General features: G+C 41.0%; 1 protein-coding gene across 1 annotated transcript; it reads right to left on the bottom strand.

The window, feature by feature from the left end:
* Nucleotides 1-8,646: 8,646 nt before the first annotated feature.
* On the bottom strand, nt 8,647-19,353 carry LOC115903176 (M1-specific T cell receptor beta chain-like). Its single transcript, XM_030947447.1, has 8 exons — nt 19,287-19,353; nt 18,932-19,000; nt 18,488-18,798; nt 12,786-12,849; nt 10,480-10,815; nt 10,076-10,093; nt 8,846-8,952; nt 8,647-8,673 (listed from the first exon to the last, which is right to left on the bottom strand). Exons 1-8 carry the CDS (start codon nt 19,351-19,353, stop codon nt 8,647-8,649), a joined length of 999 nt encoding a protein of 332 aa, XP_030803307.1.
* Between the last annotated feature and the right edge of the window lie 3,166 nt (nt 19,354-22,519).

The raw sequence follows: 22,519 nt of genomic DNA, 5'->3' as shown, positions 1-22,519 counted from the left end.
TAGAGAGCTGGTTTGTCAGGATTCAGATCTGGTCTCAAAACAGCAACATGGGATTTCAATCTAGATATTGTTCTGAAAGGTTTTACCTGTAACATTGCTGTAGACCTCCTCTGGCTGCTGTACCGTGTAAAACCCAGAGGAAAACTGTGTTCTGAGTAAAAAGAGGTTTCTGTTCCCAGCCCGTTTACCTGGATCTTAGGACAGTTTTTACAGCATATCTAGTTAGCTACTACAGACACTAGTTCCCCTCCTCATCTGCATTATGTTTTTGAATTCCCATTCTCAGTATCACCTCTGATATTTTTTCTTGTCCAGATAAAGAACCTGTGTACTTCTGAGTCAACACAGCATTTCACAGTCTCCAGTTTAACAATAGACATATATATCTTTGGTACATTAGTTCCAGTCCCTTTTCCATGAATATCTGCAAATGCAAAAATAAAGATCTGTGACAAATAATCCTCTAAGGATCACTGTAAACACCCTCTCACTCCACCAGAGGGTGCCCTTTCACTTAAATAAGAAAGAATATTTTCAGTGGCACAGATCTTGTCTTGCTTGATATGAGCACTGGCCTCTGGGGCTGCAATATATACACTTCAAAGCTATAAATGGCAAATTATGAGTTGTGTGATGGCTCCCCTTGTGCTTCCAAAATACCATGGTGGGACAGCAATCAATCTTCTTAATACAGGTTAAAAGTTTGTGTCAGAATCAGCAGTATCATTTTGGATCCTGCAAGATACATATATATAATATAATTAGTACAGGTACTGCTGGCCAAGAAATAGTTAGATATTTACTTCAGGAATAATCCAGTTTTCCTTCATTTTTGCTTTGTGCTAAGGCTGCAACAGGCTCCCATATAAAGCTCTTCCCAAAATAATATCATGCATGCTTCTTCTAACAGGTGGAGAAAGAGGAAAAAAAATTAAGGTCTGAGCATAGATATTGTATTTTTCCTGAAAGAAAAGATCCATCAGTTACCAGTACAAAATGAAACCACATTATTTGGTTGTACTAAACATTTTCTGGTTTATTCTGAAAACAAAATATCAAAAGGTAAAAAAACCACACAAGGATAAATAAAACCACAGCTGTCATTGGTAGAGTATGAAAAGCTTCCAGATGAGTCAGTTTGAAATTTTCTGTAAGTTTTCAACGCATGCACTTCAAATAAAATGTTTGCTTGAAATCTTGCAGGAAGGAGCTTGTTTTTCAGCGTGGATGTAGCTGTTACAGAGATATCCGCTATTGGTTTAGGGGAAGCAGGTGAAACAGATCTATATAAGTCATATGGGGTAGGGTCACTGACTCCCAAGGCAGAAGTGAGGATGTGGACGGCTCTGTGTGTGGCAATGTACTTCTTTGGAACAAGTAAGGAATCAGTAGAGCCATAATATCTGTTCTGCTACTGGGAGAATGTGGCTTACTTGTTTTACTGTGTTTTCATTTTGTTCTGTTTTACAGGAGCCGAAATCACCCAAACCCCAAGTCTTGTGGTGAGAGAAGATGAGAACGCTACCCTGAAATGCAGTCAAAATGATAATCACGATTCTATGTACTGGTATCTGCAGCAGCCAGGGAAGGCGATGCAATTGATTTATTATTCCTATGGTACAACTCTAAAGCAAGAGGGTGACATTTCATCTGGATTCCAAGCTAACCGGCCTAACCTTGCAGAATTCTATTTGGATATTTTGTCTGTGAAGTTGAACCACTCAGCCCTCTATTTCTGTGCCAGCAGTTTGGACACAACACTTCAAAGTCACTTGCTTTCTTTACATAAACCTCTCCGCTTTCAGCACCTTCCGTCCAAAGGGAGCCGCTCTCAGCACAGGAAAAGGGGTGTAGGGCAATCATCTACTCACAAACCAGATGTTCCTGAGAAGGTGGAACAAGAGTAGGTAGAAATAAGACATAGGCAAAATAGGTGTTTGAAGTGCAGGCTAATTGCTGAACTCCTCTTTCCTGATCAGCCATTTATCCTCCACCTTATCAGATCAATAAAGATGGTTAACCAAATGCAGATGTAAAATAAAGGAAATGTAAATTGTAGTTGATACAACCACAAGTTATTGTCCACTAAGACATTTTCATACCTGATACAGAACAGTTGCCTGACATACACAAGTCTGAAATACTTTAGAGATAGTGACTTCTATGTGCACTCTCATTCCTTCCTGAACCACAATGTTTTTCACTGTGATTGGAAAAGTTACCCTAATCACAAGAAAAGTGTAGAATTACTATTTCCAATGGTGATGAAAAGGAGTCTGAACAAAAGATGATGAAGGAATAGAATCTATACAGAACTAATATGCAACAGACTGGATTAAAATTACAAAAGAGGAGTCATTACTATGGCTTGCAAGTGCATAGACAAAATCCTGAAAAGCTGTATGTATATGGAGGCTATAAAGTGGGAAGGCAGGTAGTCAAAGTATTCCAGCTTGGAATGAAATCACATTCAAGAAAAAATAACATGTAGATTTTCATTTGTTCAGAAATTGTTCTGACTATGGAGTTTACTTCTGGCTGCATAGTGAATCCCATACCACGGTGGGTGTCACATCTATCTCTTTATATCTCTCTCTCACAGCTGAATAAGCAGCAATATTCAGTATTAATCTGGTTGATTCCCTCTCTCTGTGGCTGAGTTCTGAGGGCGTTTTTTATCCAAGGCAACTTTGTGATGTTTCTCAAGGCCTTATAGGTCTTTCTGACTGTGAGCTAAGTCCTGATACGAACACTGCTTCAGAGAGCATCCATATTTTGAAGACGAAAAAATAGAGAGGGATGAAAAACCAGGATGTGAATGTAAATTTATATACTGCATAACCTCTCCCTGACAGGTCTGGCGTGAAGACTCTTTCGTGCCACACAAAAAGACTTACCAGTGTCTTTCCATCACCACCATTCTCCCAGATAGTGTAATTGATGCAGTGGAATTAGTCATAGCCTGAGATACTCTTTGGTGTAAGCCTTTCATGGTGATAATGTAACAAATTGTCTTAAATTGTTCTAAAACAAAAAAAAAGCACTAAGCAAGGTTCTTGTGATGTATAAAAGGCGCCTGCATAATTTGCTAGTTCTGAAATAAAGAATAATAATAATAATAATTATAATAATAATGTGTTTCCAGTTTTGGAAAGGTTTAAATAAAGGATGTAGAATGGGAAGATTTCATAATTAGACACAGCATCCACACTGTGATATTATTTTTATCCCAGTCTGAACTATGTTAGATTATATTTAAATGTTGTAGGGCAAAGGACTATTACCATGCATGCAGGATAACCATAATGATCTTCAAAGGAAATTTTCAATTTGTGATTATTATGCAGAGTTTCTTCATTGGGATGGGAATTATTGGACTACAGCCATATCCCTGGAGAAACGGCAAAAGAACTTTTATATGAATCCTTTAAATATCAGCTGACTGGCTAGGAGAACCACCTTGCAGAACAGTAATTAAACATGAATAGGTAGCAAGCCCTTTCAGCAATGAAAGCTAGTTGCTTTTTTAGTTGCATTAGCAAGGGTGCAGTTAGCATGTTGAAACACCCTTGAGACTACATCTGGAATATCACCTCTCTAGTCTACACACATTCCTGCCCTGTCTCAGCCCCACTGCAGCAGAGATATCAAAATCTGTAGAGTGCAGCAGAGGGTCAGTCACTAAGACGATCAAGAGACTGGGGCAGAAACATAAGAGAGGTTGAAGGAATTGATTTTGTTCATCATGGAGAGCAGAAGACTAAAAGATTAGTAATTGCATGACTCCAAATGCCTAACCAGAGTTGTAGTCTTAGAGGGCCACAGTGGAATCAAGTGGGAACAAGCTGCAGCAAGATAAACTCTGATTAGACATATTAAAAAGTACTTTCTGTTGATGATGCTTCCACACTGGAAAATATTTCTTGGACAATTTGTCAAATCTCTGTCCTTGAAGATATTTAGAAATCACCTGGACAAAGCTCTGAGCAACATTGAGTTAGCCCTGTTTTGAACAGGAATTTGTATTGAGACACTTCCATAAGTCCCTTCCCATCAATTTTTCTACAAGTGTATGATCTTTTTTATATTGATTTACTGATTTGAGATGTCTAGAAAAAGCATTAGAGGTTTTTTAATTTGTAAAAGCAGGTCAGCAATTCCTCCAAAACCACAAATCTTTTTTTTTCGTATGTTGCACAACAGAAAGAGCAGCTGCACATGCAGGACCCATCTGCTGACTTGAGCAACAAGAAGATTGTGTGATAACTTGAGGTAAAAAACACAATAGCTTTCATGAGACCGTTTATGTGTTGCTTTTTCTGCCCAGCTGTAAAATGGTGAACAGAAAGCCACATCCTGTGTATTGTCCTGAGAAGCTGGGGTGGTGTTGGGGTAAGAGAGGCTGATATGTTATCAAAATGGTTTTCTGAGTAAATGTCAAACCACATCCTGTTTTGGTAAAATTTAACTGCTGTTCCCTTAAACAGATATTTTCCAGCACATTTTGGCACATCACCTGCTCTCATTCTGAGGTACAATTTTCTTCTGAGGACTTGAGATACGATTTCCTCTGCTGTTGACTCTATATTAGACAGAAACTCCCTTTAGGACCTCTGCTCTAAGCCTCCTACTTCTTCTGCCTGGCTAGTACATTCTGAGGTCTTCAGCTTCCAAAGCTTCACAAGTGCTCCTCTACCTTAGACTGCATTACTCATACACACAGTCCTATGTGAGTTTCCACTGAACTACCAATGGTTTTACTGGTGGTGTGAGAAAATAATGAGGTGCAAAGTGGATGAAAGATCTCCAGAAAGTCTCTCAACATTTACTAATCCCTTGGGTTTTTCGCTTATGGAGGACAAAAAAGGTCACAACAAACACAGTTTTACAGAAACACATTCTCCTTCACCTGCTTCTTGTCCGCTACAGGTTAGATTCTTTTAGCTATCTCTCAATTGTATTCATTTACCCTGTCTCTGAGTTATGTGTTTATTTATTTTCATCTTTGGTTTGCTTTTCTTTGTCTTTATTTTCTTACTCTTCCTAATTTTCCTTTTTACTCCTTTCTTTAAACAGTCTACGTAAGTTTATCATGCTACATCTATTGTCCAGTGCACCTGGCATTCTCTCCTTCTTTTTCACTAAAATTCTCCCCTTCATTCTCACTAGCTGGTTCTCTTGAAACTTGTAAGAGACACAGTGTAATTGTGGAGAAGTGGACTTACATGAATATCACCCTGAAGACATCACTTCCTCCAAAGTGATCTCCTGTGTGGCTAGAAGGAGTGATAACAAATGGGTGCAGAGCAGAATTCTGCTGCTCTCCTTGGACCTAAGCACAAACCCCATCACAAATATCCTCTGTACAAAACACTCTTGAAAATGAGCTTGATGGACAAAAGCTTTCCTGTAAACATATTTCAATTCAAAAGACAAAAAGAACAAGGAGATATTATATGAGCCCACGTATGTATGTGTCTCTCTTTTAAAGTGCTCTGTCTGCACTATCACCTGTATAATAGCAGAAGTGTGTGGGAATGAAAATTTCATGGCTTGTAGCAAGCTTGGAAAAGAACAGGATTGGATTGCTGACCTTGGTCTCCATTTCCAGCGACTGAGAGATATGAATTCAGTGTAGGAACATTCTGCTTATTCCAGAGTCTAAAGGGAAGTCTCTGTAACTTGACAAATTCTTTTCTTACCTAGAACCACTTAGTTATGTCCCTCCTTCACACCATAGCTTGTCTGCTCCAAAATTCCTATGCCCAAGTTTATTCTCTGTTCACTTTGAGCAAGTTCTGCCATGACCTCTCTGAAAGTCTGTGCGTGTGAGGACAAGATTGATCTGGGGGTTCTTCTGACAGCCCTGATAAATGCAGCCATTTTCACCTAATGTTCTAATAAATTATATTCATCTGAATGTGTTTCAGGCCAAGCTGGAATTATTTTTTAATACTCCATTCTGCTGTGCTCCAATCTATTCTAACTTCATAGGGCATGAATAATGGGGCATCTGGGGAAAAGAACCCACCATCAGAATCAAAAGATGTCTCTGTTTGTTTATCTTTGTTTTACCCCCAGAAATGTGCCCCTTTGTACAACCTTCTCACGATTCCCACTTGCTGAGAACTGTTCCTTTCCTTTCTTCACCCAAAGAGGAAAGGGGACACATTTCTCTAGACCAGGTAGTTCACATCTTGTGAATGTAAGACCCCTTGAAGCACTTTTGTGAAAAGTATTTTTCAGGAAACAATTCTCTGTTTTGTGTGAAGCAGCCACAAGACTACTTAAGTATTTTCCGTATGCAGAACACCAAATAAATCTCATGGTTCAGTAGGATATTTTCTCCTCTTCTGAAGTGTTTTGAGGAGATTAAAAGAGTGACAAACACAAAGCAGGAAAAACAACTGCATTTTAAAGCATTATACCATCAGTCCTCTGGCACTAAGATGCAACTTTTTTCTTTAATGACATGAATAGAGGTCTGACAGATTCCTCTCAAGTCTGTCAAGTGCCCGGTGACTTTTCATCTATTCACCAAATTTTTCTTTCGCTGCCACAGTGAGTCTGGTGTCTTCACCAAGATAATCCAAAAAAAAAAAAAAATCAAGTGAGAGAAGAAAGCAGCTCCCATGCCTCTCCCAAGAGGATGTCACTTCTCATCTGGCTGGAGTGCTGTTTCCTTCTCTACCACCTTTGAATTATGCAGCTGTTCTGGCTCCAAATCAGCCCCGGGCGAGGGCAAGCCTCCAAAGCCCACAGCCCTGCTCCACTTGTTGGTACACAGTGTAAGTAATGGATGAGTCTCTGCTCTTCCCATAGCTGTTAAGTTATTTGTACAGGGATTGTCAGGGAATGATCTTTAATGAGAGTTCCTTATGGCCCTATTCATCATTGAAAGTTGTGTGGTAGGACACTATTACTACAGAAGACCAAATTTAAAAACAACAACTTATGCTTTTCAAAGGAAAATAGGCAAAACCTTTATTCCTAAATCAAGGAGATGAGTTCCCAGCCTCTGAGCATTAAGAAGGTGCTACTTTTAAAGATATGTTGCAATGAAATATGATACACTATGATATGGAAGTACAGGGAAAGCTCAGCAGTGATTACAAAATAGTAAAGAACAGGATGGCAACAGGCAATTAGAAAAAAATTATATTCAGATGTTTGTAGAAGCTTAGATATTTTGCTATGGAAAGGTAGCAAACTTGTCAAGTTCCTGCTGATGTGATGACAAGGGCTCTTCATTTATTCTCTAGATAACTTGACACCAGTCTAATTGAAAACAAAATGGGATAAAATTAGAAGAACAGTAAAACCGCAGAGAAGACAACAACAGCCACCAAGCAACAGAAACAAACACCGGAACTGGCCGGATCACCTGGCCCAAAGAGTTACCATCCATGGCTGAATGTTCAAGTGGCAGTCAGTCACAAACAGTTTCCCTCAAGGGTCCGTACTGGGGCCAAAAGCATTTTTTCAACTTTCATCGGTGTGTCATTGACACAGGGAGCAAGTGCACCCTCAGCAAGTTCACGGCTGACACGAAGCTGTGTGGCCGTTGGTGTGTCTGAGGGAAGGGATGCCAACCACAGGGACCTGGGCAGACCCAGAGAGCGGGACCATGTGAACCCCCACCAATCCCACATGGACTTCTGTGTCCAGCTCTGGAGGCCCCAGCACAGGGAACTCATGGCCATGACAGAGCAGGTCGCGAGGAGGCCCCCAAAAGCCAGTCACAGGGGCTCAGGGTATGGAGACAGGCTGAGAGAACAACCCCTCTCGAGACTGGAGAAGAACAGCCTCTGGAGAGGCCAGCCTGGGGCCTTCCCAGATACAGCAGTGGGGGACTTTTATGAAAAACAGATGTTTTACCAAGGCCTGCAGTGACAGCATGAAGAGCCCTGGATTTAAACTGATACAGGGTAGTTTCAGATTAAAGGAAGACATTTGTTCTGCTGAGGGTGCTGAGACAGTGGAACAGGTTTCCCAGAGAAGCTGTGCATGTCCCACCCCTGGAAGTGTTTGAGGCCTGGTTGCATGGGGCTTTGAGCAACCTGGTTCAATGAAGGATATCCCTGCCCATTTCAGAGTGGGGATGGAAGTAGATAATCTCTAAATGTTCTTTCTAACTTAACACATTCCATGATTCTAGGATTATGATCCAGAAATGGTCAAATCTCCCCCCTCCAGTATATCCTTGCAAAAGGACCAAAAAAAGTAAAACTGAGATGATTGGCATCCTTGCCCTCAACTCTACCAGGTCACCTTTCAAATACATCTCCCTCTTCTGCTTTTAAAGGGTCAAGTGCGGACTTCTGCTGCTCTCACTGCATGGATGTTTCTGCCGTAGGAAAACCTTACTAATAAAAAACCTTTCCTGGTAGTTTGTTTAATTTATCTGATTTCTTCAGATTGATCCCACTGTTCTTTATAAATCTTTGTAAATATTTGACCACATATATCCCCTGCATCATCTCAAAAAACTGCCTGTTATTTTCACTGCAGCTGTAAGCCCTTTTAGAGTGGTTACACAACTGCGTGATATATCTGAACTTTCCCTCATTTTCTTTCTGGGCAACTTGTCCTTAATTCTCATCTTTTTCATGTATTTAAAGAGGATTGTGAGAAGGAATTCCTCTGCTAGATAGCATTGATTTTATTTGAGTTCTGGAAGAACAGAAAGAGAAAACCCATCATTTGTGATTTTTCAGGCTGAACTGCACAAAGCCTGGCAGAGCACCTGCAGAACAGCCACACCTATGAGAATAGGTTTAGCCTGCATCCACTGATCCTTGACTAGTGAGCAAAAGGCCAGCCTTCCAGGGCCACTCTGACTTACCTTGGCTGTCCACACCAGACCACTCACCAAAACTGCATAGACCAAGGCTTTGCCACAGAGGATGAGGTAAGTGAGCTTCAGGGAATTTCCATACCGCAAGTACGACTCTGCAAGTCAAACACCATTTGTATTTGTGTATTCGATTTTCATCATCATCATTACAAGATGCTGGTTCTAATGCAGCTTTCATCAAATGAGAACCCTTGAAATCTTTAGCTAAGCAACATAAAGGAACTAGAGTCAAATGAGTGGCTTTGTCGACACCAGAGAACCTGGGAAGGGACAGAACACAGTGACTCAAAGAAGCAAAAGAGAAAGCAAGTCTAGGAAAGACAGAGATTGGCTTTATGCTGGGAAAGTACTGAGTTCCACACCTACTGATGAACTGGGTGCTCATCTGACATCCATTTAGGAACGCAAAGGAGCCTGAATCAAAAGATACCAATGTTTTATTTTGTCTCATTATTGTCAGTGGCATTATGAGTGCTGCTGATGTATCAGGAAAGTTTTACAAAGCCCAGAATGACGTGCCTTCTAGAAGTTTTATTCTTGAAGATTTTTCACTATTAAGGGGTTGCCACAGAATTGAGAATCAAGATCTGTCTTGGTTCAGCCTTAAGATTCCTGAAGCATTCAAGAAGTTCTTGAAAAACAGGAGTGTGCAAATATGTACATAAAGAGGAAAGAAATGTAATTTGTAATATGGATATCCTCCATACATGACAGCAGTGTGGAGTGGAATGTGACTCATCATGGGAATTGTTCTGAGTTGGATACTGAGAAATATTTAGAATATTATATCCTGAATCTTGATGTCCGAATCACTTGGGTAAGTATGGATCATTTCTTTCCTGGCTGAGCAAGAATATTCCCAATGGAAGTCAGTTTCAAGGACTGGAGGAGATGACAAAGAGTAAATTACAGTGTACAGGAATGCACCATGACTTCATCAATTTTCAAAATGGAATCATAGGGGAGAGCTAAACCCCAAGGCTGGGTTACATACAATATGCATAAACAGCCCTCCAAAAAACTTTTCATCTTTTTTGTTTGGTTTTGTTTTTTTTAATATCACATGCAAATCACTTACAGGAGAATGTAGGAGCTATTCATACAGCAGATATCTCCCACATGCTGTACATAATGTCAGTAAAACTGGCATTAAAATACACACTGAGAATTGCCTGAGAGAAGAGGCAAAATTCCCTTTACGTGAGAAGCCACACGTACCTTCTGTGAGTGCACAACCTGAAAGACAAAAATGAGCTGGAAGTCACATTTCTGTTCAGAGCAAAGAGAATACAGATTTTAGAAGTTTCAGTTTACCAAACACTGCCTCGCTCGTCCTACTAAACTAGGTGTTTTATGATACTCTGCAATTTCTACTAATTTCTCTACTACAGAGATTTCTCAGTGGAAAGCCTGAAGAAACTCTAGATATAGAATGGTAACCCAGGGATAAAGGCCCAGGAATGGGAAGAGACATATGCTCATACCTAGATCTTTAGCTATGTAATTGTGCCAGAAGAGCACCTTGAATGGAAGCTATATATAGATGTAGTTCACATCATAATACTTGCTCTTTTGATTTGTGATTTCTTATACAGCATGGTAAGAGATGTTTTTTTACTCACCAGCATCACCATGGATAACTTTGTTTATTGATGCTGTTGTTCCATTCTGAAAAAAATTGGCAACACACTCAAAGCGATTCAGAGGGTTGAACCACTCCCAGGCTGGCATCCTCAGTCGGCTGGTCAGTGAGTAGGTGCTCCCATTCTGTGTGGAGTATTCGTCTGTCCCCACCCCTTCGGTCCTTTTCACACCATTCACCCTCCAGACCAGAGTCAGGTGGTCAGGGTAGAAACCAGAGGCCAGGCACACCAGCGTGGCCTTGCTCTTCTGCTGGATCTCCTGCTTTGATGGGGAAAAGATGGCCACAGCTGGAGGTATGATTTCCTCATTCTTCCCTGAAACACAAAGCAACATGGTCCAGAGCCTCCATCCCCCTGTTCAATCAGAACTCCCTGGAAATGGTCCTGAGTTTGTGCCATGTTACTCCTGAAATACCTGGCCTTTTAACTGCTGTCTATTGGACAATTAATGTCTATTGGATATGACACACCAGGAAAGTGGAAGGATTTCTTTTCACTCATCACACAGAATTTTACAGGGTCTGGCCACAGAAATGCACGAGCACATGAATTTCTTGTATGGTCTCTGTCAGAAGAATACAATGCTGCAAAGAAACTGAGCAAACAGATGGGCAGAAAAGTCCCCAGTTTTGCTGTAAGTAAGGCCTGTATTTGTAATATTGTATTAATAGATAAGTGAGTCTGTTTTAAGGCACAAACATCTTCAGCAAACTGTCTTACATTCCTGGGGAGGAAGTTAAGACCTGGTGGTCATTGCAGTGTTCAGAATTATACTGGCATGGGATACCCTACTTGGCCCCCCATCTATGACACGATCTGGAAAAAAGGAAACAAGGAAGGAGCTGATCCTTCTCACTGTCTGAAGTGAAAAGTAACTGAGGCAGGTAACATGAATCTGCCAGGGACGGATCTTGCCTTGGGTCTTAACCAATGCATTTTTAAGAACATTAAACACAACTTTATGTAATTTAATTCTTAGGTTATTGTAGGTATGAGAAGCTCTGATCCTAGGCTACACACCTTCCCAGAATGATGCAAGATTCTATACACTCGCAAATCAAGAGTTCTTCCCTCTCCGAAAGTGTTTAATACCTACTGTAGGATTAATGAGAACCCAGTTCAGTCAAAAGGATGTACAAGGCACACATGAGAAGTTACTCAGAAGCCAAGCAGTCACCCTAAAAGACAGGGGGGTTTCCATATACTATATCAAAATGCCTTTTTGACTCATCTAGCATGAGAAATCCATGAGGTCTGTAGAGTGCTGCTGGAAAAAGGAATGCACGGAAAACTATGGAGCCAAAGAGAAAATTATTACTCTGGGTTGGTTTTTTTGTATGAAGGCACGATGAATTGTGGATGTTCTTCCTGATCACTCTCTCCTTTGCAGAGGGAGAGAGGTAGCAGAATGAGCAGAAATGAATATCTTGCAGAGATCTTGTCCCCTAAGCCCTCATGTTTGCATTCAAATGATGTTTTAATTGTGACCAGCAGAGCTTGCTCTGCAAAGATCCCTGGGCTGCTTCTGTATGAGCTTGTACAGACTTCAGATGACCTGGATATTAAATAGAGGTAACTCCCTAGAGGGTTTAGCACTGCTCTGCTTTCGTTTTAGTGGGTATTAAGAGAGCTTGATCACTTCTACTTCTCCCTGCACTCCCAGCACTTGGAGTTATGATTTTTTTCCTATCCTAGAAGTATCTCTTAGAAATTCTTCGGGTCATAGCCCTAAATGCAAATGAGTGAAGAGATGGGAACAGATCGGAAGATACAAAAGAAAAGATTAAAACCCAGAAAATAACATTGCCCCATTAAAAAAAAGAAGGCAGGTAAAAATGGAGACAGAAAGAATGATAAAACGGCTGGGAAGAAAAAGAAAATGAGCAGGTTAGAAATGGAAAAAGGAGATTGGTAAAAGTCAGAACTGGAAGAAGTGCCTGATCACCAGCCCATTGTGTCTAGTCTGCTATACTGGTTGTTTTCATGCCCAACCTCTATAATATTTCCCAGGAGAATGAGAGGAAACAAAATTATTTATTCCTTTCTCCGTTCCTGAATTTCCAAGAGCTGAAAGACAATGGCTGCAGACACAGAGATCTCAAAATCTTTGCTTTCAAATTCTACAGTTTCATAATAGCACATCTCATTTTAATAAGCAACCTATAAAGCATTAATTTTGTTCTCATGGCTGCATGAAAAATTATCAATATTAAACCTTTAATTAAGAATGTTCTTGTCCCCTAACCAGTACCACATAGATCAAAGAGATCTGCCTTCTTACTTACCTATAACCGTAAGTTTTGTCCCTCTGCCAAAGGACAACCGCTCATTATTCACACCATTTTGCAGCTGCAGAAAAACCTCTCCTCTACTCCCACACCTCTGAGCCAAGACTGTGGACTAACCCTCGCCTCATGTGGTATCAGCAAAAGAAGCAACACTAAGTACTCTGGTCCCCTAAAAAAACAGGTCTGTAAGGGAATGCCACCAAAATCTGTGTGTCTAAACAGCTGTGATCAAGATCAGAAATACCCTGCCCAGAGCCCTTTTGCTTTAGGCATAGGTGAATCAGTTGTTGGAGGTTCCACCACTTCTTTAGAGGACATTTAGCTCTTTATCTAGGTTTCAGAACATTAAAAAATATTTCCCATATGCAGACTGAGTAATTTCTTTTTGTCAGCTAAATAGACACATTTCCTTCAAATTTTGTTCAATATTTTGAGTATTTTTCACTGATAAAATAAATGCCTTTTTTAAACATACAAAATAATTTCTAATACATAGCACAGTGTCTCTGTCCACTCTGCCCTTCATAGAGGTTCCTAAACGTGCCCCCTTTCCATTTCCATTTCCATTTCCATTTCCCTTTCCCTTTCTCTGGAAGGCTTTCCTTGAAAGGATGTCTCTGCTTTTATTCTCTGTCCTCCCTTGGTGATGATTATTCACATTTGCTGCAGAAATGCCTATGGTCAATGAGGGGTCAGCATATTCATTTTTACCAGCTCAGGCATCTCAGATAAACTTTGGACTTCAAAAAATGTGCTGATCGTTTTTTCCTATGGAGATTGAATTTCACCGTTTGTTATCAATTTATTCTGTAGTGGCACAATGTGGCACAAATATCTGAGGCATCAATTCTTCCATAATTTCTCAGCATCTGAGCATCAGCCTACTTTTCCCCAGATTTGGACAATCCAAATCCATAAATGTGGCTCAGAAAGAAACATTCTCTGAGAGCTCCTTCCCCTTGAAGTGAATCATATATTCTTCTTCTGTGGTGTTCAGTGGCTGTTTATCATGTATTCTGAAATAGTAAGACCGTTGTCCTTAATGATATTTTTATCACCATCCTGGCTAGCCTGTATAGTGGAAAGAAACTGGCTGTGCTGTGGAGAGCTACTTTCCATAACAACAAGGACTTAAAAATCTGCAGTAAGATTTTAGGATCGCTTATTATAAAGTTAAGCATTTATTTTTGCCTTCTGTTTTATCAACCAAAAATGCTAGCACACAAGTTTTTCCTAGTTATCTGAGACAATACATTCTTTAATTCACCCTGGGAAGATCCAAGGTAATTTAAGCTTGTATCAGCTTGATTTTGTTTCCTAGACCCGTTCAAAGTGTAACTGTAAGTCAGTTCTTTCCAGAGAGATAGACAGCTTTTCACTGACTTGTCCTTAATCATCTGTAGCCCCAGGAGAACCAGTGTTATAGAGAGTAGCTGTACTTTTGGGGAATTTTTTGTATGTGTTGATTCATTAGGACAACTTTTTTTAATGTCATGCACACATTATTTGTCCCATTCCTTATGCTCATTCTTTCTAGGGACAGCTTTTTCTTTACTGAAAACACATTCATTCCGTTCTCCAAAATGAAAGGTATGTCCCTACCCAGAGGACCCAACTTATTCTGTTCTGTGAAGTAGACAGGGTTACTAACACACACCAGTTTAATAATGTTAGGGAGGATAATAATGGAATTCTCTAAAGAGAAGACATGGCATTTGAAGCAAATTAAAAGAGGAAACAAAAATTTCTTACCTATTACTGTAAGTTTTGTGCCACTGCCGAAAGAGAACCCAGAGATGTACACAGTCACAAAGTGATGTATCATAAGCTAAGAGAAGGGATGCACTGCAGCTGCCTTACTATAAGCAAAGCCTAAGAAATAATTTTTGGCATTTGGAATTCCAAGCATCAATCTCTGGGATATGGCAGAAAACCATCTTGGAATCAGTTGTATAGTGTGTAGAATTCATAAAAGCATTTCCCAGATTTGTTTGATATTTTGTCTACATTTCACCCCAAGCTGTTTTTGCAACCTTTCTCCAATCTCCATGTTATGTCACTGATTTTATCTGCCATTCTCATTTTGCACATCTCAAAAACAAGCAGACACACCCAAAGGCTGTCACAGTCTAGGAATAGAACCTTTCTACACCTAGAACTTCCTCACTGTCAGTCTTGTATTCCAAGCATTGTGACGCCTTCTTTTCTGTAACTTGTGAAGTTAATAATTAAATGATATGTGCTTTGCGGTTTTCATAGTCAAATGCATGTGGTTCACCTTTGGCAGCAAACTAGAACAAATCCCTTTGTTTCCCCTTCCATGGCAGGCCAGCTGTCTTGAATAGTCTTTCAGGATCCCCTTCAGTTTTCTGATAGGTTAAAATAATCCACACAAGGAGAGCCCAGAAGAATCTGTTGACTGGTCCCAGACAAACCCTTCATAGCCACTAGGAAGAACTGCAGTGAGAGAGTGGGGATAGGGATTACAGGCAACCTTTGCTCTCACAGGCATGAGGCAGTCAGCAGATATTGGAGGATTATTTAAGAGAGAAAAGCCCTACACATTTTATGTAGTGCCTCTGAGAGATACCTGCAACATGTCAGAATTCTTTCTCTAACACTTGTATCACTTAAAGAAAGAACCATTTTTCATCTATTGCAAACATTGGTGCTTCAGAAAAAAAAAGAATTCCATCTTTGCACAGTTGGTAGGCTTTAGGTGCATCTGCAGTCACAGTTTGGATTGGTGAAAATGAATTTCGATTTATCAGAATTTCCTAGCTTGCATGCCGTGGAGGGCAGGCTCAGTTCTCAGATGGTGAAAGTAAGTCCCAGCATAGAAGGTCCGTTAAGAGGAACCAAGGCAGAACACGCCTGCTCTGCTGCAGGATTCTCTGCAGCTGCCTTCACACGCTCTGCCACAAGGCTCATGCACCCATGGGTTTTTGTAAAGGCTTCCTGGGGAATGTATCATCGTGGATCCCCCTGTCCCCACAATGATACAGTCTCCTACAAAAACAATCCCACCCATGACTCCACCCCCTCATTTTGTCAGCCAGGAATGATTGCCATGATTACTTATGCTGGTTTGGACGGCTGTACAGTTAATTTCCTTCATGGTAGCTACAGTGAGGTTGTGCTTTGGGCTTGTTCTGCCAATACTGTTGACAAGAGACAAATGTTTTTGTTTTTGCTAAAGTGCTTACACAGCATTCAAGGACTTTTCTGCTGCTCATAGCCCCATGCTAGCAAGGAGGCTGGCAGTGCATGGGAACTTGGGCGAAGGGACAGCAGGGAGAGCTGATCCCAACTGATCCAAGGGATATTCCATATCCCATGGTGACACATTCACTATGTGAAAGAGGCAAGTAGTGGGAAGAAGAAGGAAGAGAGAGATATTTGGAAAGATGGTGTTTGTCTTCCCAAGCACCGTTATGTGTGATGGGGCCCTGCTTTCCTAGGAATGGCTGAACACCTGCCTGCCCATGGGAAGAGGGGAATGAATTCCTTGTTGTCATTTGCTCGTGTGCACAGTTTTTGCTTTACCTCTTAAACTGTCTTTATCTCAAGCCATGAGTGTTTCACTTGTGCTTGTCCAATTCTCTCCCCTGTCCTGCTGGTGGGGAGTGAGCAAGCAGCTGTGTGGGGCTTGATCCTGGCTGGGGCTAAACCACGACACAACCACAGACCACATCCTTCCTTTGCCATTGCTGTTTCTATATGATAGTCCAATCACCTCCCAGTGTATTCATTATCGCTCAATTTATAATCTCATGATTTTGTTCTTATACTCAAAAATGTAATACTTTTTATTCTTTTATTGGTTGGCTTTAAATGCAGTAATTTTTCACTTGGTAGTGTCATGGCCGTGTTCATGCTGCTTTCCTTTCTACTCTTTCTCTCTTCTGCCCCCAGGATGAGAAGCAAACCTCCAGCTCACAGTTTGCAATTTTAGGCTTGCAATGAGAGTAATTTGCTACTACAGGCTGGTGTTTGTCTCTGTAGCTTGGTGTTGCTTGAGGGCATCCTGCCAGGGCTTGTGACTCTGCCTATGAAAAGGCTTCATCTAGGAGTAAGAGCAAGCCTTCATTTTGCAGACTGTCTGAAGAGATGGGAACTGATGGGGAGAGGTAACATTTATCTCCCTCCTTTATATGTAAGGGACACGGTCTTGTCTCACAAAGTTTCAACACATAGTTAGTAACCTGACCAAGTATCTGTAGTAAACCTGTTTTTCATATTGCTCTTTAATGGCTTCCTTTGAGTCTGTGTGGATATGAAAAATAGACTGTAAAGCACAGGAGAAAATCCCTCAAAATAAGGTCATTCTACTAGGAAAATCACTATAAAATTTTTTTTTCTATTATTTTCAGATATCAGAGAAGAACCCCTAATTTATGATACAGCCTGTTTAGCTGGGAAGAGGTGTTAGTGTCCTAGAGAAGGGAATGAGAAACATAGACTAGTATGTAACATGTAGGGCCAGGAGAGAGGACTACAGAACATGAGGTATCGGGCTGGTCATCTCAGCATGCTTCTGGGTTGGTCTCTCTTCCACAACAGTGAACGGAGTACTTAGTCACTAATTATGTCTGTTTATACAGAACTTTTGTTTGTATATATTGAATTCTTCAAAAAAATACATTTAGGATTTTTTTTTTGGCTGTCACTGTCTAAATAATAAAACCAATAGTGGAATATTATTTTCCTGCCTTGGTCTTATTATATCTGTGACCTTAACACTATTAATTCAGGGACTTAACACATTGGACTAAAACTCATTTAAGACTATTCTGTCCGCATCTCCAGTCTAGAGCTCCATTAGTGTACTTACTGTCACTTACAGACTCTCTTCCATGAGGTGTCTTTCATTTAAAAAGAAGGAAGTCATCTCTCTATTAGTTTTGAAGGAGTATGTGGTGCTAGCAACTTCTCAGGTCATGTTCAAAAGGCAATTTCCAAGACATGCCAGCAGAGACCAGTCTTGTTGCACCTTAATGCTCCTTTGTAACCTGTTAAAAGGAAAGGACTTGCAGGCCATGAATTCAAATAAATGTGAGTGACAGAACAAAGGGGAGGGAGATCCTTGATTTTTATTTCCAAGTCTTCCATAGGAGGCTTTTTGAGCTTTGGAGGCTATGCTGCCTAAGATTTCAGACAAGGAAAAACAACAATGTGTAAAGAATAAACATTTAGGGATATATTTTCTAACAATTATATTATTTTGGTGGGAGAATTTTACAGGAAACTAGAGACTGCATCAGTCATACCTGTCCTCCATTCTTTGGAGTTTATGGAAGAAGCAGGTGCAAAGAAGCAGGCCTCTCTACAGAGACTCCCTGAGCTTTACAGACTTGTTTTAGAGACACTAGCATGCTTTTCATAAATATCCAATGCTTTTGACCACAACTCCATAAAGTTAAGCAACAGCTCTTCTTCAGGGCATATCTGTGCACTGAAAAGATATGATGGTGGAAGGAGGGATCTGATTAATAATTTGGCTTCGAAGACAGAGGCTGCTGCACTGCTCTGTTGCTCTCCAATTCAAAACATTCTGAGTCTATTGCCCCAACCTCTGTGAAGTCTTCTTTCTGCTCTTCCTCTTCCCCTCTCCTGACTGTCTCACATTTTTCAAAGACTCCATCTCTCACTCAGAGAAGGTGGGCATTTTATCTTGGTGTTCAACCCCATTGCTACACCGTGTGATCGTTCGCAGCACAGAAATACGTGGCTGCATCGTGGGCTGTCACATTCTTGATTGTCATCAGAGAGTAATCAGTATTCTGTCTGGTTACTTCAAACTTGGCCTCAGAGTAACCATCCTCATAAGAGTTATGACTCCATGTACTACTGCTAACTATTAACTTCAAACCATTTCTTGGAGGCTGCTGGTACCAGAACATATAGGCAAGGTTACTGTAATTCTGGTAGCAGGAGATGGTCAAAGAGCTTCCAGGTCTCAGAAGGATTTTTTCAGGCCACTGAGCAACGTAGGCTCCAATCCCAACACCTGCATTAACAAGAGATAACAAGAGAGAGTGAGGAGTAGGAGTACAGATGATGACCAAAGGGATCCTCTACCTAACAGTAGCCCTGCATGGCTGGATGAGAGCCCTGCTGCAGATGGATCTGTTGTCTCTCACCAGGTAAAAGAGCAAGCACAACAGCCAGCACGGCCCTCCGGCTCTCCCAGAACAGTGTGCTCCTGCTCACTGTTAGACAAGAGTTAAGAGACTCACGCCCCTCCCCTTGCCCTGATTTGTCTGTCAAGTCTGGGCAGGGAAGAGAGAAGGGACTGTCCAGCTGGGATACTTTCTTTGGTGAGCCAGTAAAAGCAAAACTAAATCTTCATGTGGCTGCGTGGTCTGCTTTAGCTTGTCAGCAGCTGAGCTGCTGACACAAGTGTGGAATTTCTCTCAGACCAGTATATTGCTGGCTGAATGCTGAGCTGTCATTCCATGATTGAGAGGGGCTGGGTGTTGGAGGCCAGACAGAAACCTAGCATCAGTGGATTCATGAGGGATTTTTTGGACCCATTTATATCAGTGGCTATAACTTGGGCCATCTTTGCAGAAGTATTTCCAGCAGAAGTACACCTGTACTGTTTCATTCTGAAGAGTTGTTCTTTATATCTGGAGCACAGTATTTCACAACTCGGATCTTGTTAGTCAGAAGCAAAGATGATGGATCAAGATAGCAAAGGCACAAAAATTGCATTTAATCATATCTTAGTTTCTTCTTTTTTCCAGATAGGCATGCATATTCCCTGCTGGTTAATCTTCCTGGGAGCTCTAATTCACTTTTACAGAAATCAAGACATCTCCACCAGCCATTTTTTCTCAAAACAAAAACCATAGTTAAGCATAAACTTCATGAACACTCTGTTTGTTTCTAGCCTGCCAGATACATCCTAGTTAGCCTATTCTATATATGTAATATATTCTGTTCTATTCTATACAACTCTATATATAGAACCTACGCCACTCCCCATTCTTTTCTGAATATATAAGATTCAAAATTATTATTGCAACTGCTTCTTTTTTTCCCTAGTACTTTTAAAGAAATACATTTAATTCTAATGACCTTCAGTAATCCTGATATTGCATCTTGCAAACAATCGGGATACTTCTTGGGTTCTTTCTCTTTTTTTTTCTCTTTTTCTCCATTTTTCTTTTTAAGGACCTATTTGTGTACTGAAAAGATAAGACAGTTGAAGGAGGAATCTGGTTAATGATCCAAACAAATCTGAGGACAAGCAATGAGACAAGGAGAGTAGCTGTTTCATGGGAAACTTAGAATAGTGGCTTTTTGTGCAGATGCAATTCAGGCTGGCCAAAGTAGTACTGCATGGGAGAAAAATGTCCCTTAGTGCTGGAAGAGGGAACTGTAATCACAGAATTCACAATGGCAATGAACCTAGAGGTCTCTGTGGTTTGCTATTGCCACTTGAAAATTGCACAGCTGTGAGCACTCAAGAGCCATTTCATTAAACTGCTGTATATTGAAGGTGACTGATAAGTTTGTTATCACAAGGCCTAAAAATTGCCTTTGCCACTCAAAACTAAAAGTGCTGTGGAGGTGAGAAGTAAAAAGGATCCTTCCTCTGTTGTATTACCAGAGCTGAAAATGTGGTTTGCAGTGCTTATGAAAAAGGTCTGAGCTAGGACTGTAACATGCTTTTCAGGAATGGGTAACTTACTAAAACAGAATTAAAAAAAACCAAACCAACCAACCAACCAACCAACTAAAAACCAAACAAAAAAAACCCAAAAAAACCAAAAAAACAAAAAAAAACCCAAAAAACCCCAAAAAACCAAAAAAAACCTGGAAAAACCCCAAAAACCCAACAAAAAAACCCAAACCAAAACAAAAAATCACCCCAAAGCCTTCATCAAAATGTTTATATTTCTTCATAATTCCACCATGAACTAGTTTTCCTGAAACTTTCACAGGGAATTTGGATCAGCAGTAATAATTCAATAATTCCAGACAGCATCAGCGTGAACATATTTTACAAAGATTATCTCTTCAAAAAGATCAGAGGCTGAAGAAAAAAGGAACTCAGTATGTCTCTGCTATGTGAGAAACAACACTTTCTCAGTGCTTCCCTGCTGTTTGTCTGTAGCCTGACATGAACAGGGAGGAGATCATGGACCTGACGGTGTTCTGAGGAGCAGAGGAGCATTCCTTGAGAGCAAGGAGTGGTGTGTTACATTTGGTGGTGAGCAGTCCTTGAAGTCAGGAGAATATTGGCTCCAATGGTGTCACACATCTGGATTTCCCTAGCCCAGAACAGTTTACTTTCTTTCAGAGCACAGGTAGGTTTATGTAGTGTGGTTTATCAGGAGACTTGGATGCTGCCATGAAACTGAGTGATCCATCTTGGCACTGCAGGAGTCTTCCAGCAATGCTGGTGATGTGGAGCGTGAGGATCTTTTACAGGACCTGCTCCCAGCTGATTCCTGCTCCTTGCTCTTACCAGCTATTCTTACCACCTCCCACTCCTTTTCTTGCTGTGATCACACAGCGTGTGTCACTTCAGCATATCCATATCCAGCTTTGCCACATCATGGAGCAGCACATTTGCTACCTGTGATAGCCAAGTGCTTCATATGCCATGCCCTCCACATGAACACACGGAACAATCAATTGGTTCATGCTCTGTGGTAGGTATGCAAACTGTCAGGGCCACAGCATAAAAACAGAATCCAAAATACACAGGGTATAGCCACACTTTCCTACAAACACCTTTTGCTCTCTAATGGGCTGTTTACCTTCCTTTGGAGCAAAGGTAAGTCCTAGGTTGTGCAATAAAAGCAGGAGCATGGACAGGCAATGACAGGTGAGGGAACCCTGATAATACCCTACCCTCAGCTTTCCAGGTCTATCACAGAAGAGCAATTAGTTCATCAAAAGTTCAGCTCTGCAAGCAATGGAGACAGAGGCACAATGGGAGGAAATTTCTGCCTTCAGCTGTTTCTCACAAGTAACAGCAGCTCTTTGTGGTTTCTTTTCTCTGCCTATGAAGTTTTGCCCTGAAGGGATGCCTGGCTCCAACTCAGAGCTGTATGCATTCCTGTGGCAGGGAAGAAAGGGATCCTGCAATTAAGTAGTGTGTGAAGCAGGTGAATAAAATGCTGCAGTGCACACTGTTGCTTGTAAAGATGCCAAGGGACTGTTCCTTCCACAATGGGCAGGTATGCCTGGTCCCCTGGGTATGTTTTCCTCACGCTGTTGCTGGCCCCATCCTCCTAAGTCCATAATCAGGGGATGAGCTCTTCTCACACACCAATCAGTTTCTCATTGGGCACCTCAGTTCTGTGTAGGTCATGACTATGGGGAAGAACTTTGAATTCTCTGGCAGCTCTGTATTCTTTTACTGGTGCTGTGGGAGTATCTGTGGGGAACTAGTGCCCTGGGACATGACTGTGCATCTGGAGTACTAATCACCAAAAATATCTGCTGCCTTATCTACCCATACCAGCCGTGCCTCAGTTCTCTATGCTGATCTATGGGTTTGTATTTCTGAAGGTCTTTGCCTTCAAAGACAGAGGCTGCTGCACTGCTCTGTTGCTCTCCAATTCAAAACATTCTGGGTCTATTGCCCCAACCTCTGTGAAGTCTTCTTTCTGCTCTTCCTCTTCCCCTCTCTTGACTGTCTCACATTTTTCAAAGACTCCATCTCTCACTCAGAGAAGGTGGGGATTTTATCTTGGTGTTCAACCCCGTTG

The sequence above is a fragment of the Camarhynchus parvulus genome, chromosome 1 (assembly GCF_901933205.1).
Source record: "Camarhynchus parvulus chromosome 1, STF_HiC, whole genome shotgun sequence".
In the NCBI taxonomy this organism is placed as follows: Eukaryota; Metazoa; Chordata; class Aves; order Passeriformes; family Thraupidae; genus Camarhynchus; species Camarhynchus parvulus.
This window is presented reverse-complemented; position numbering and strand designations above follow the sequence as displayed.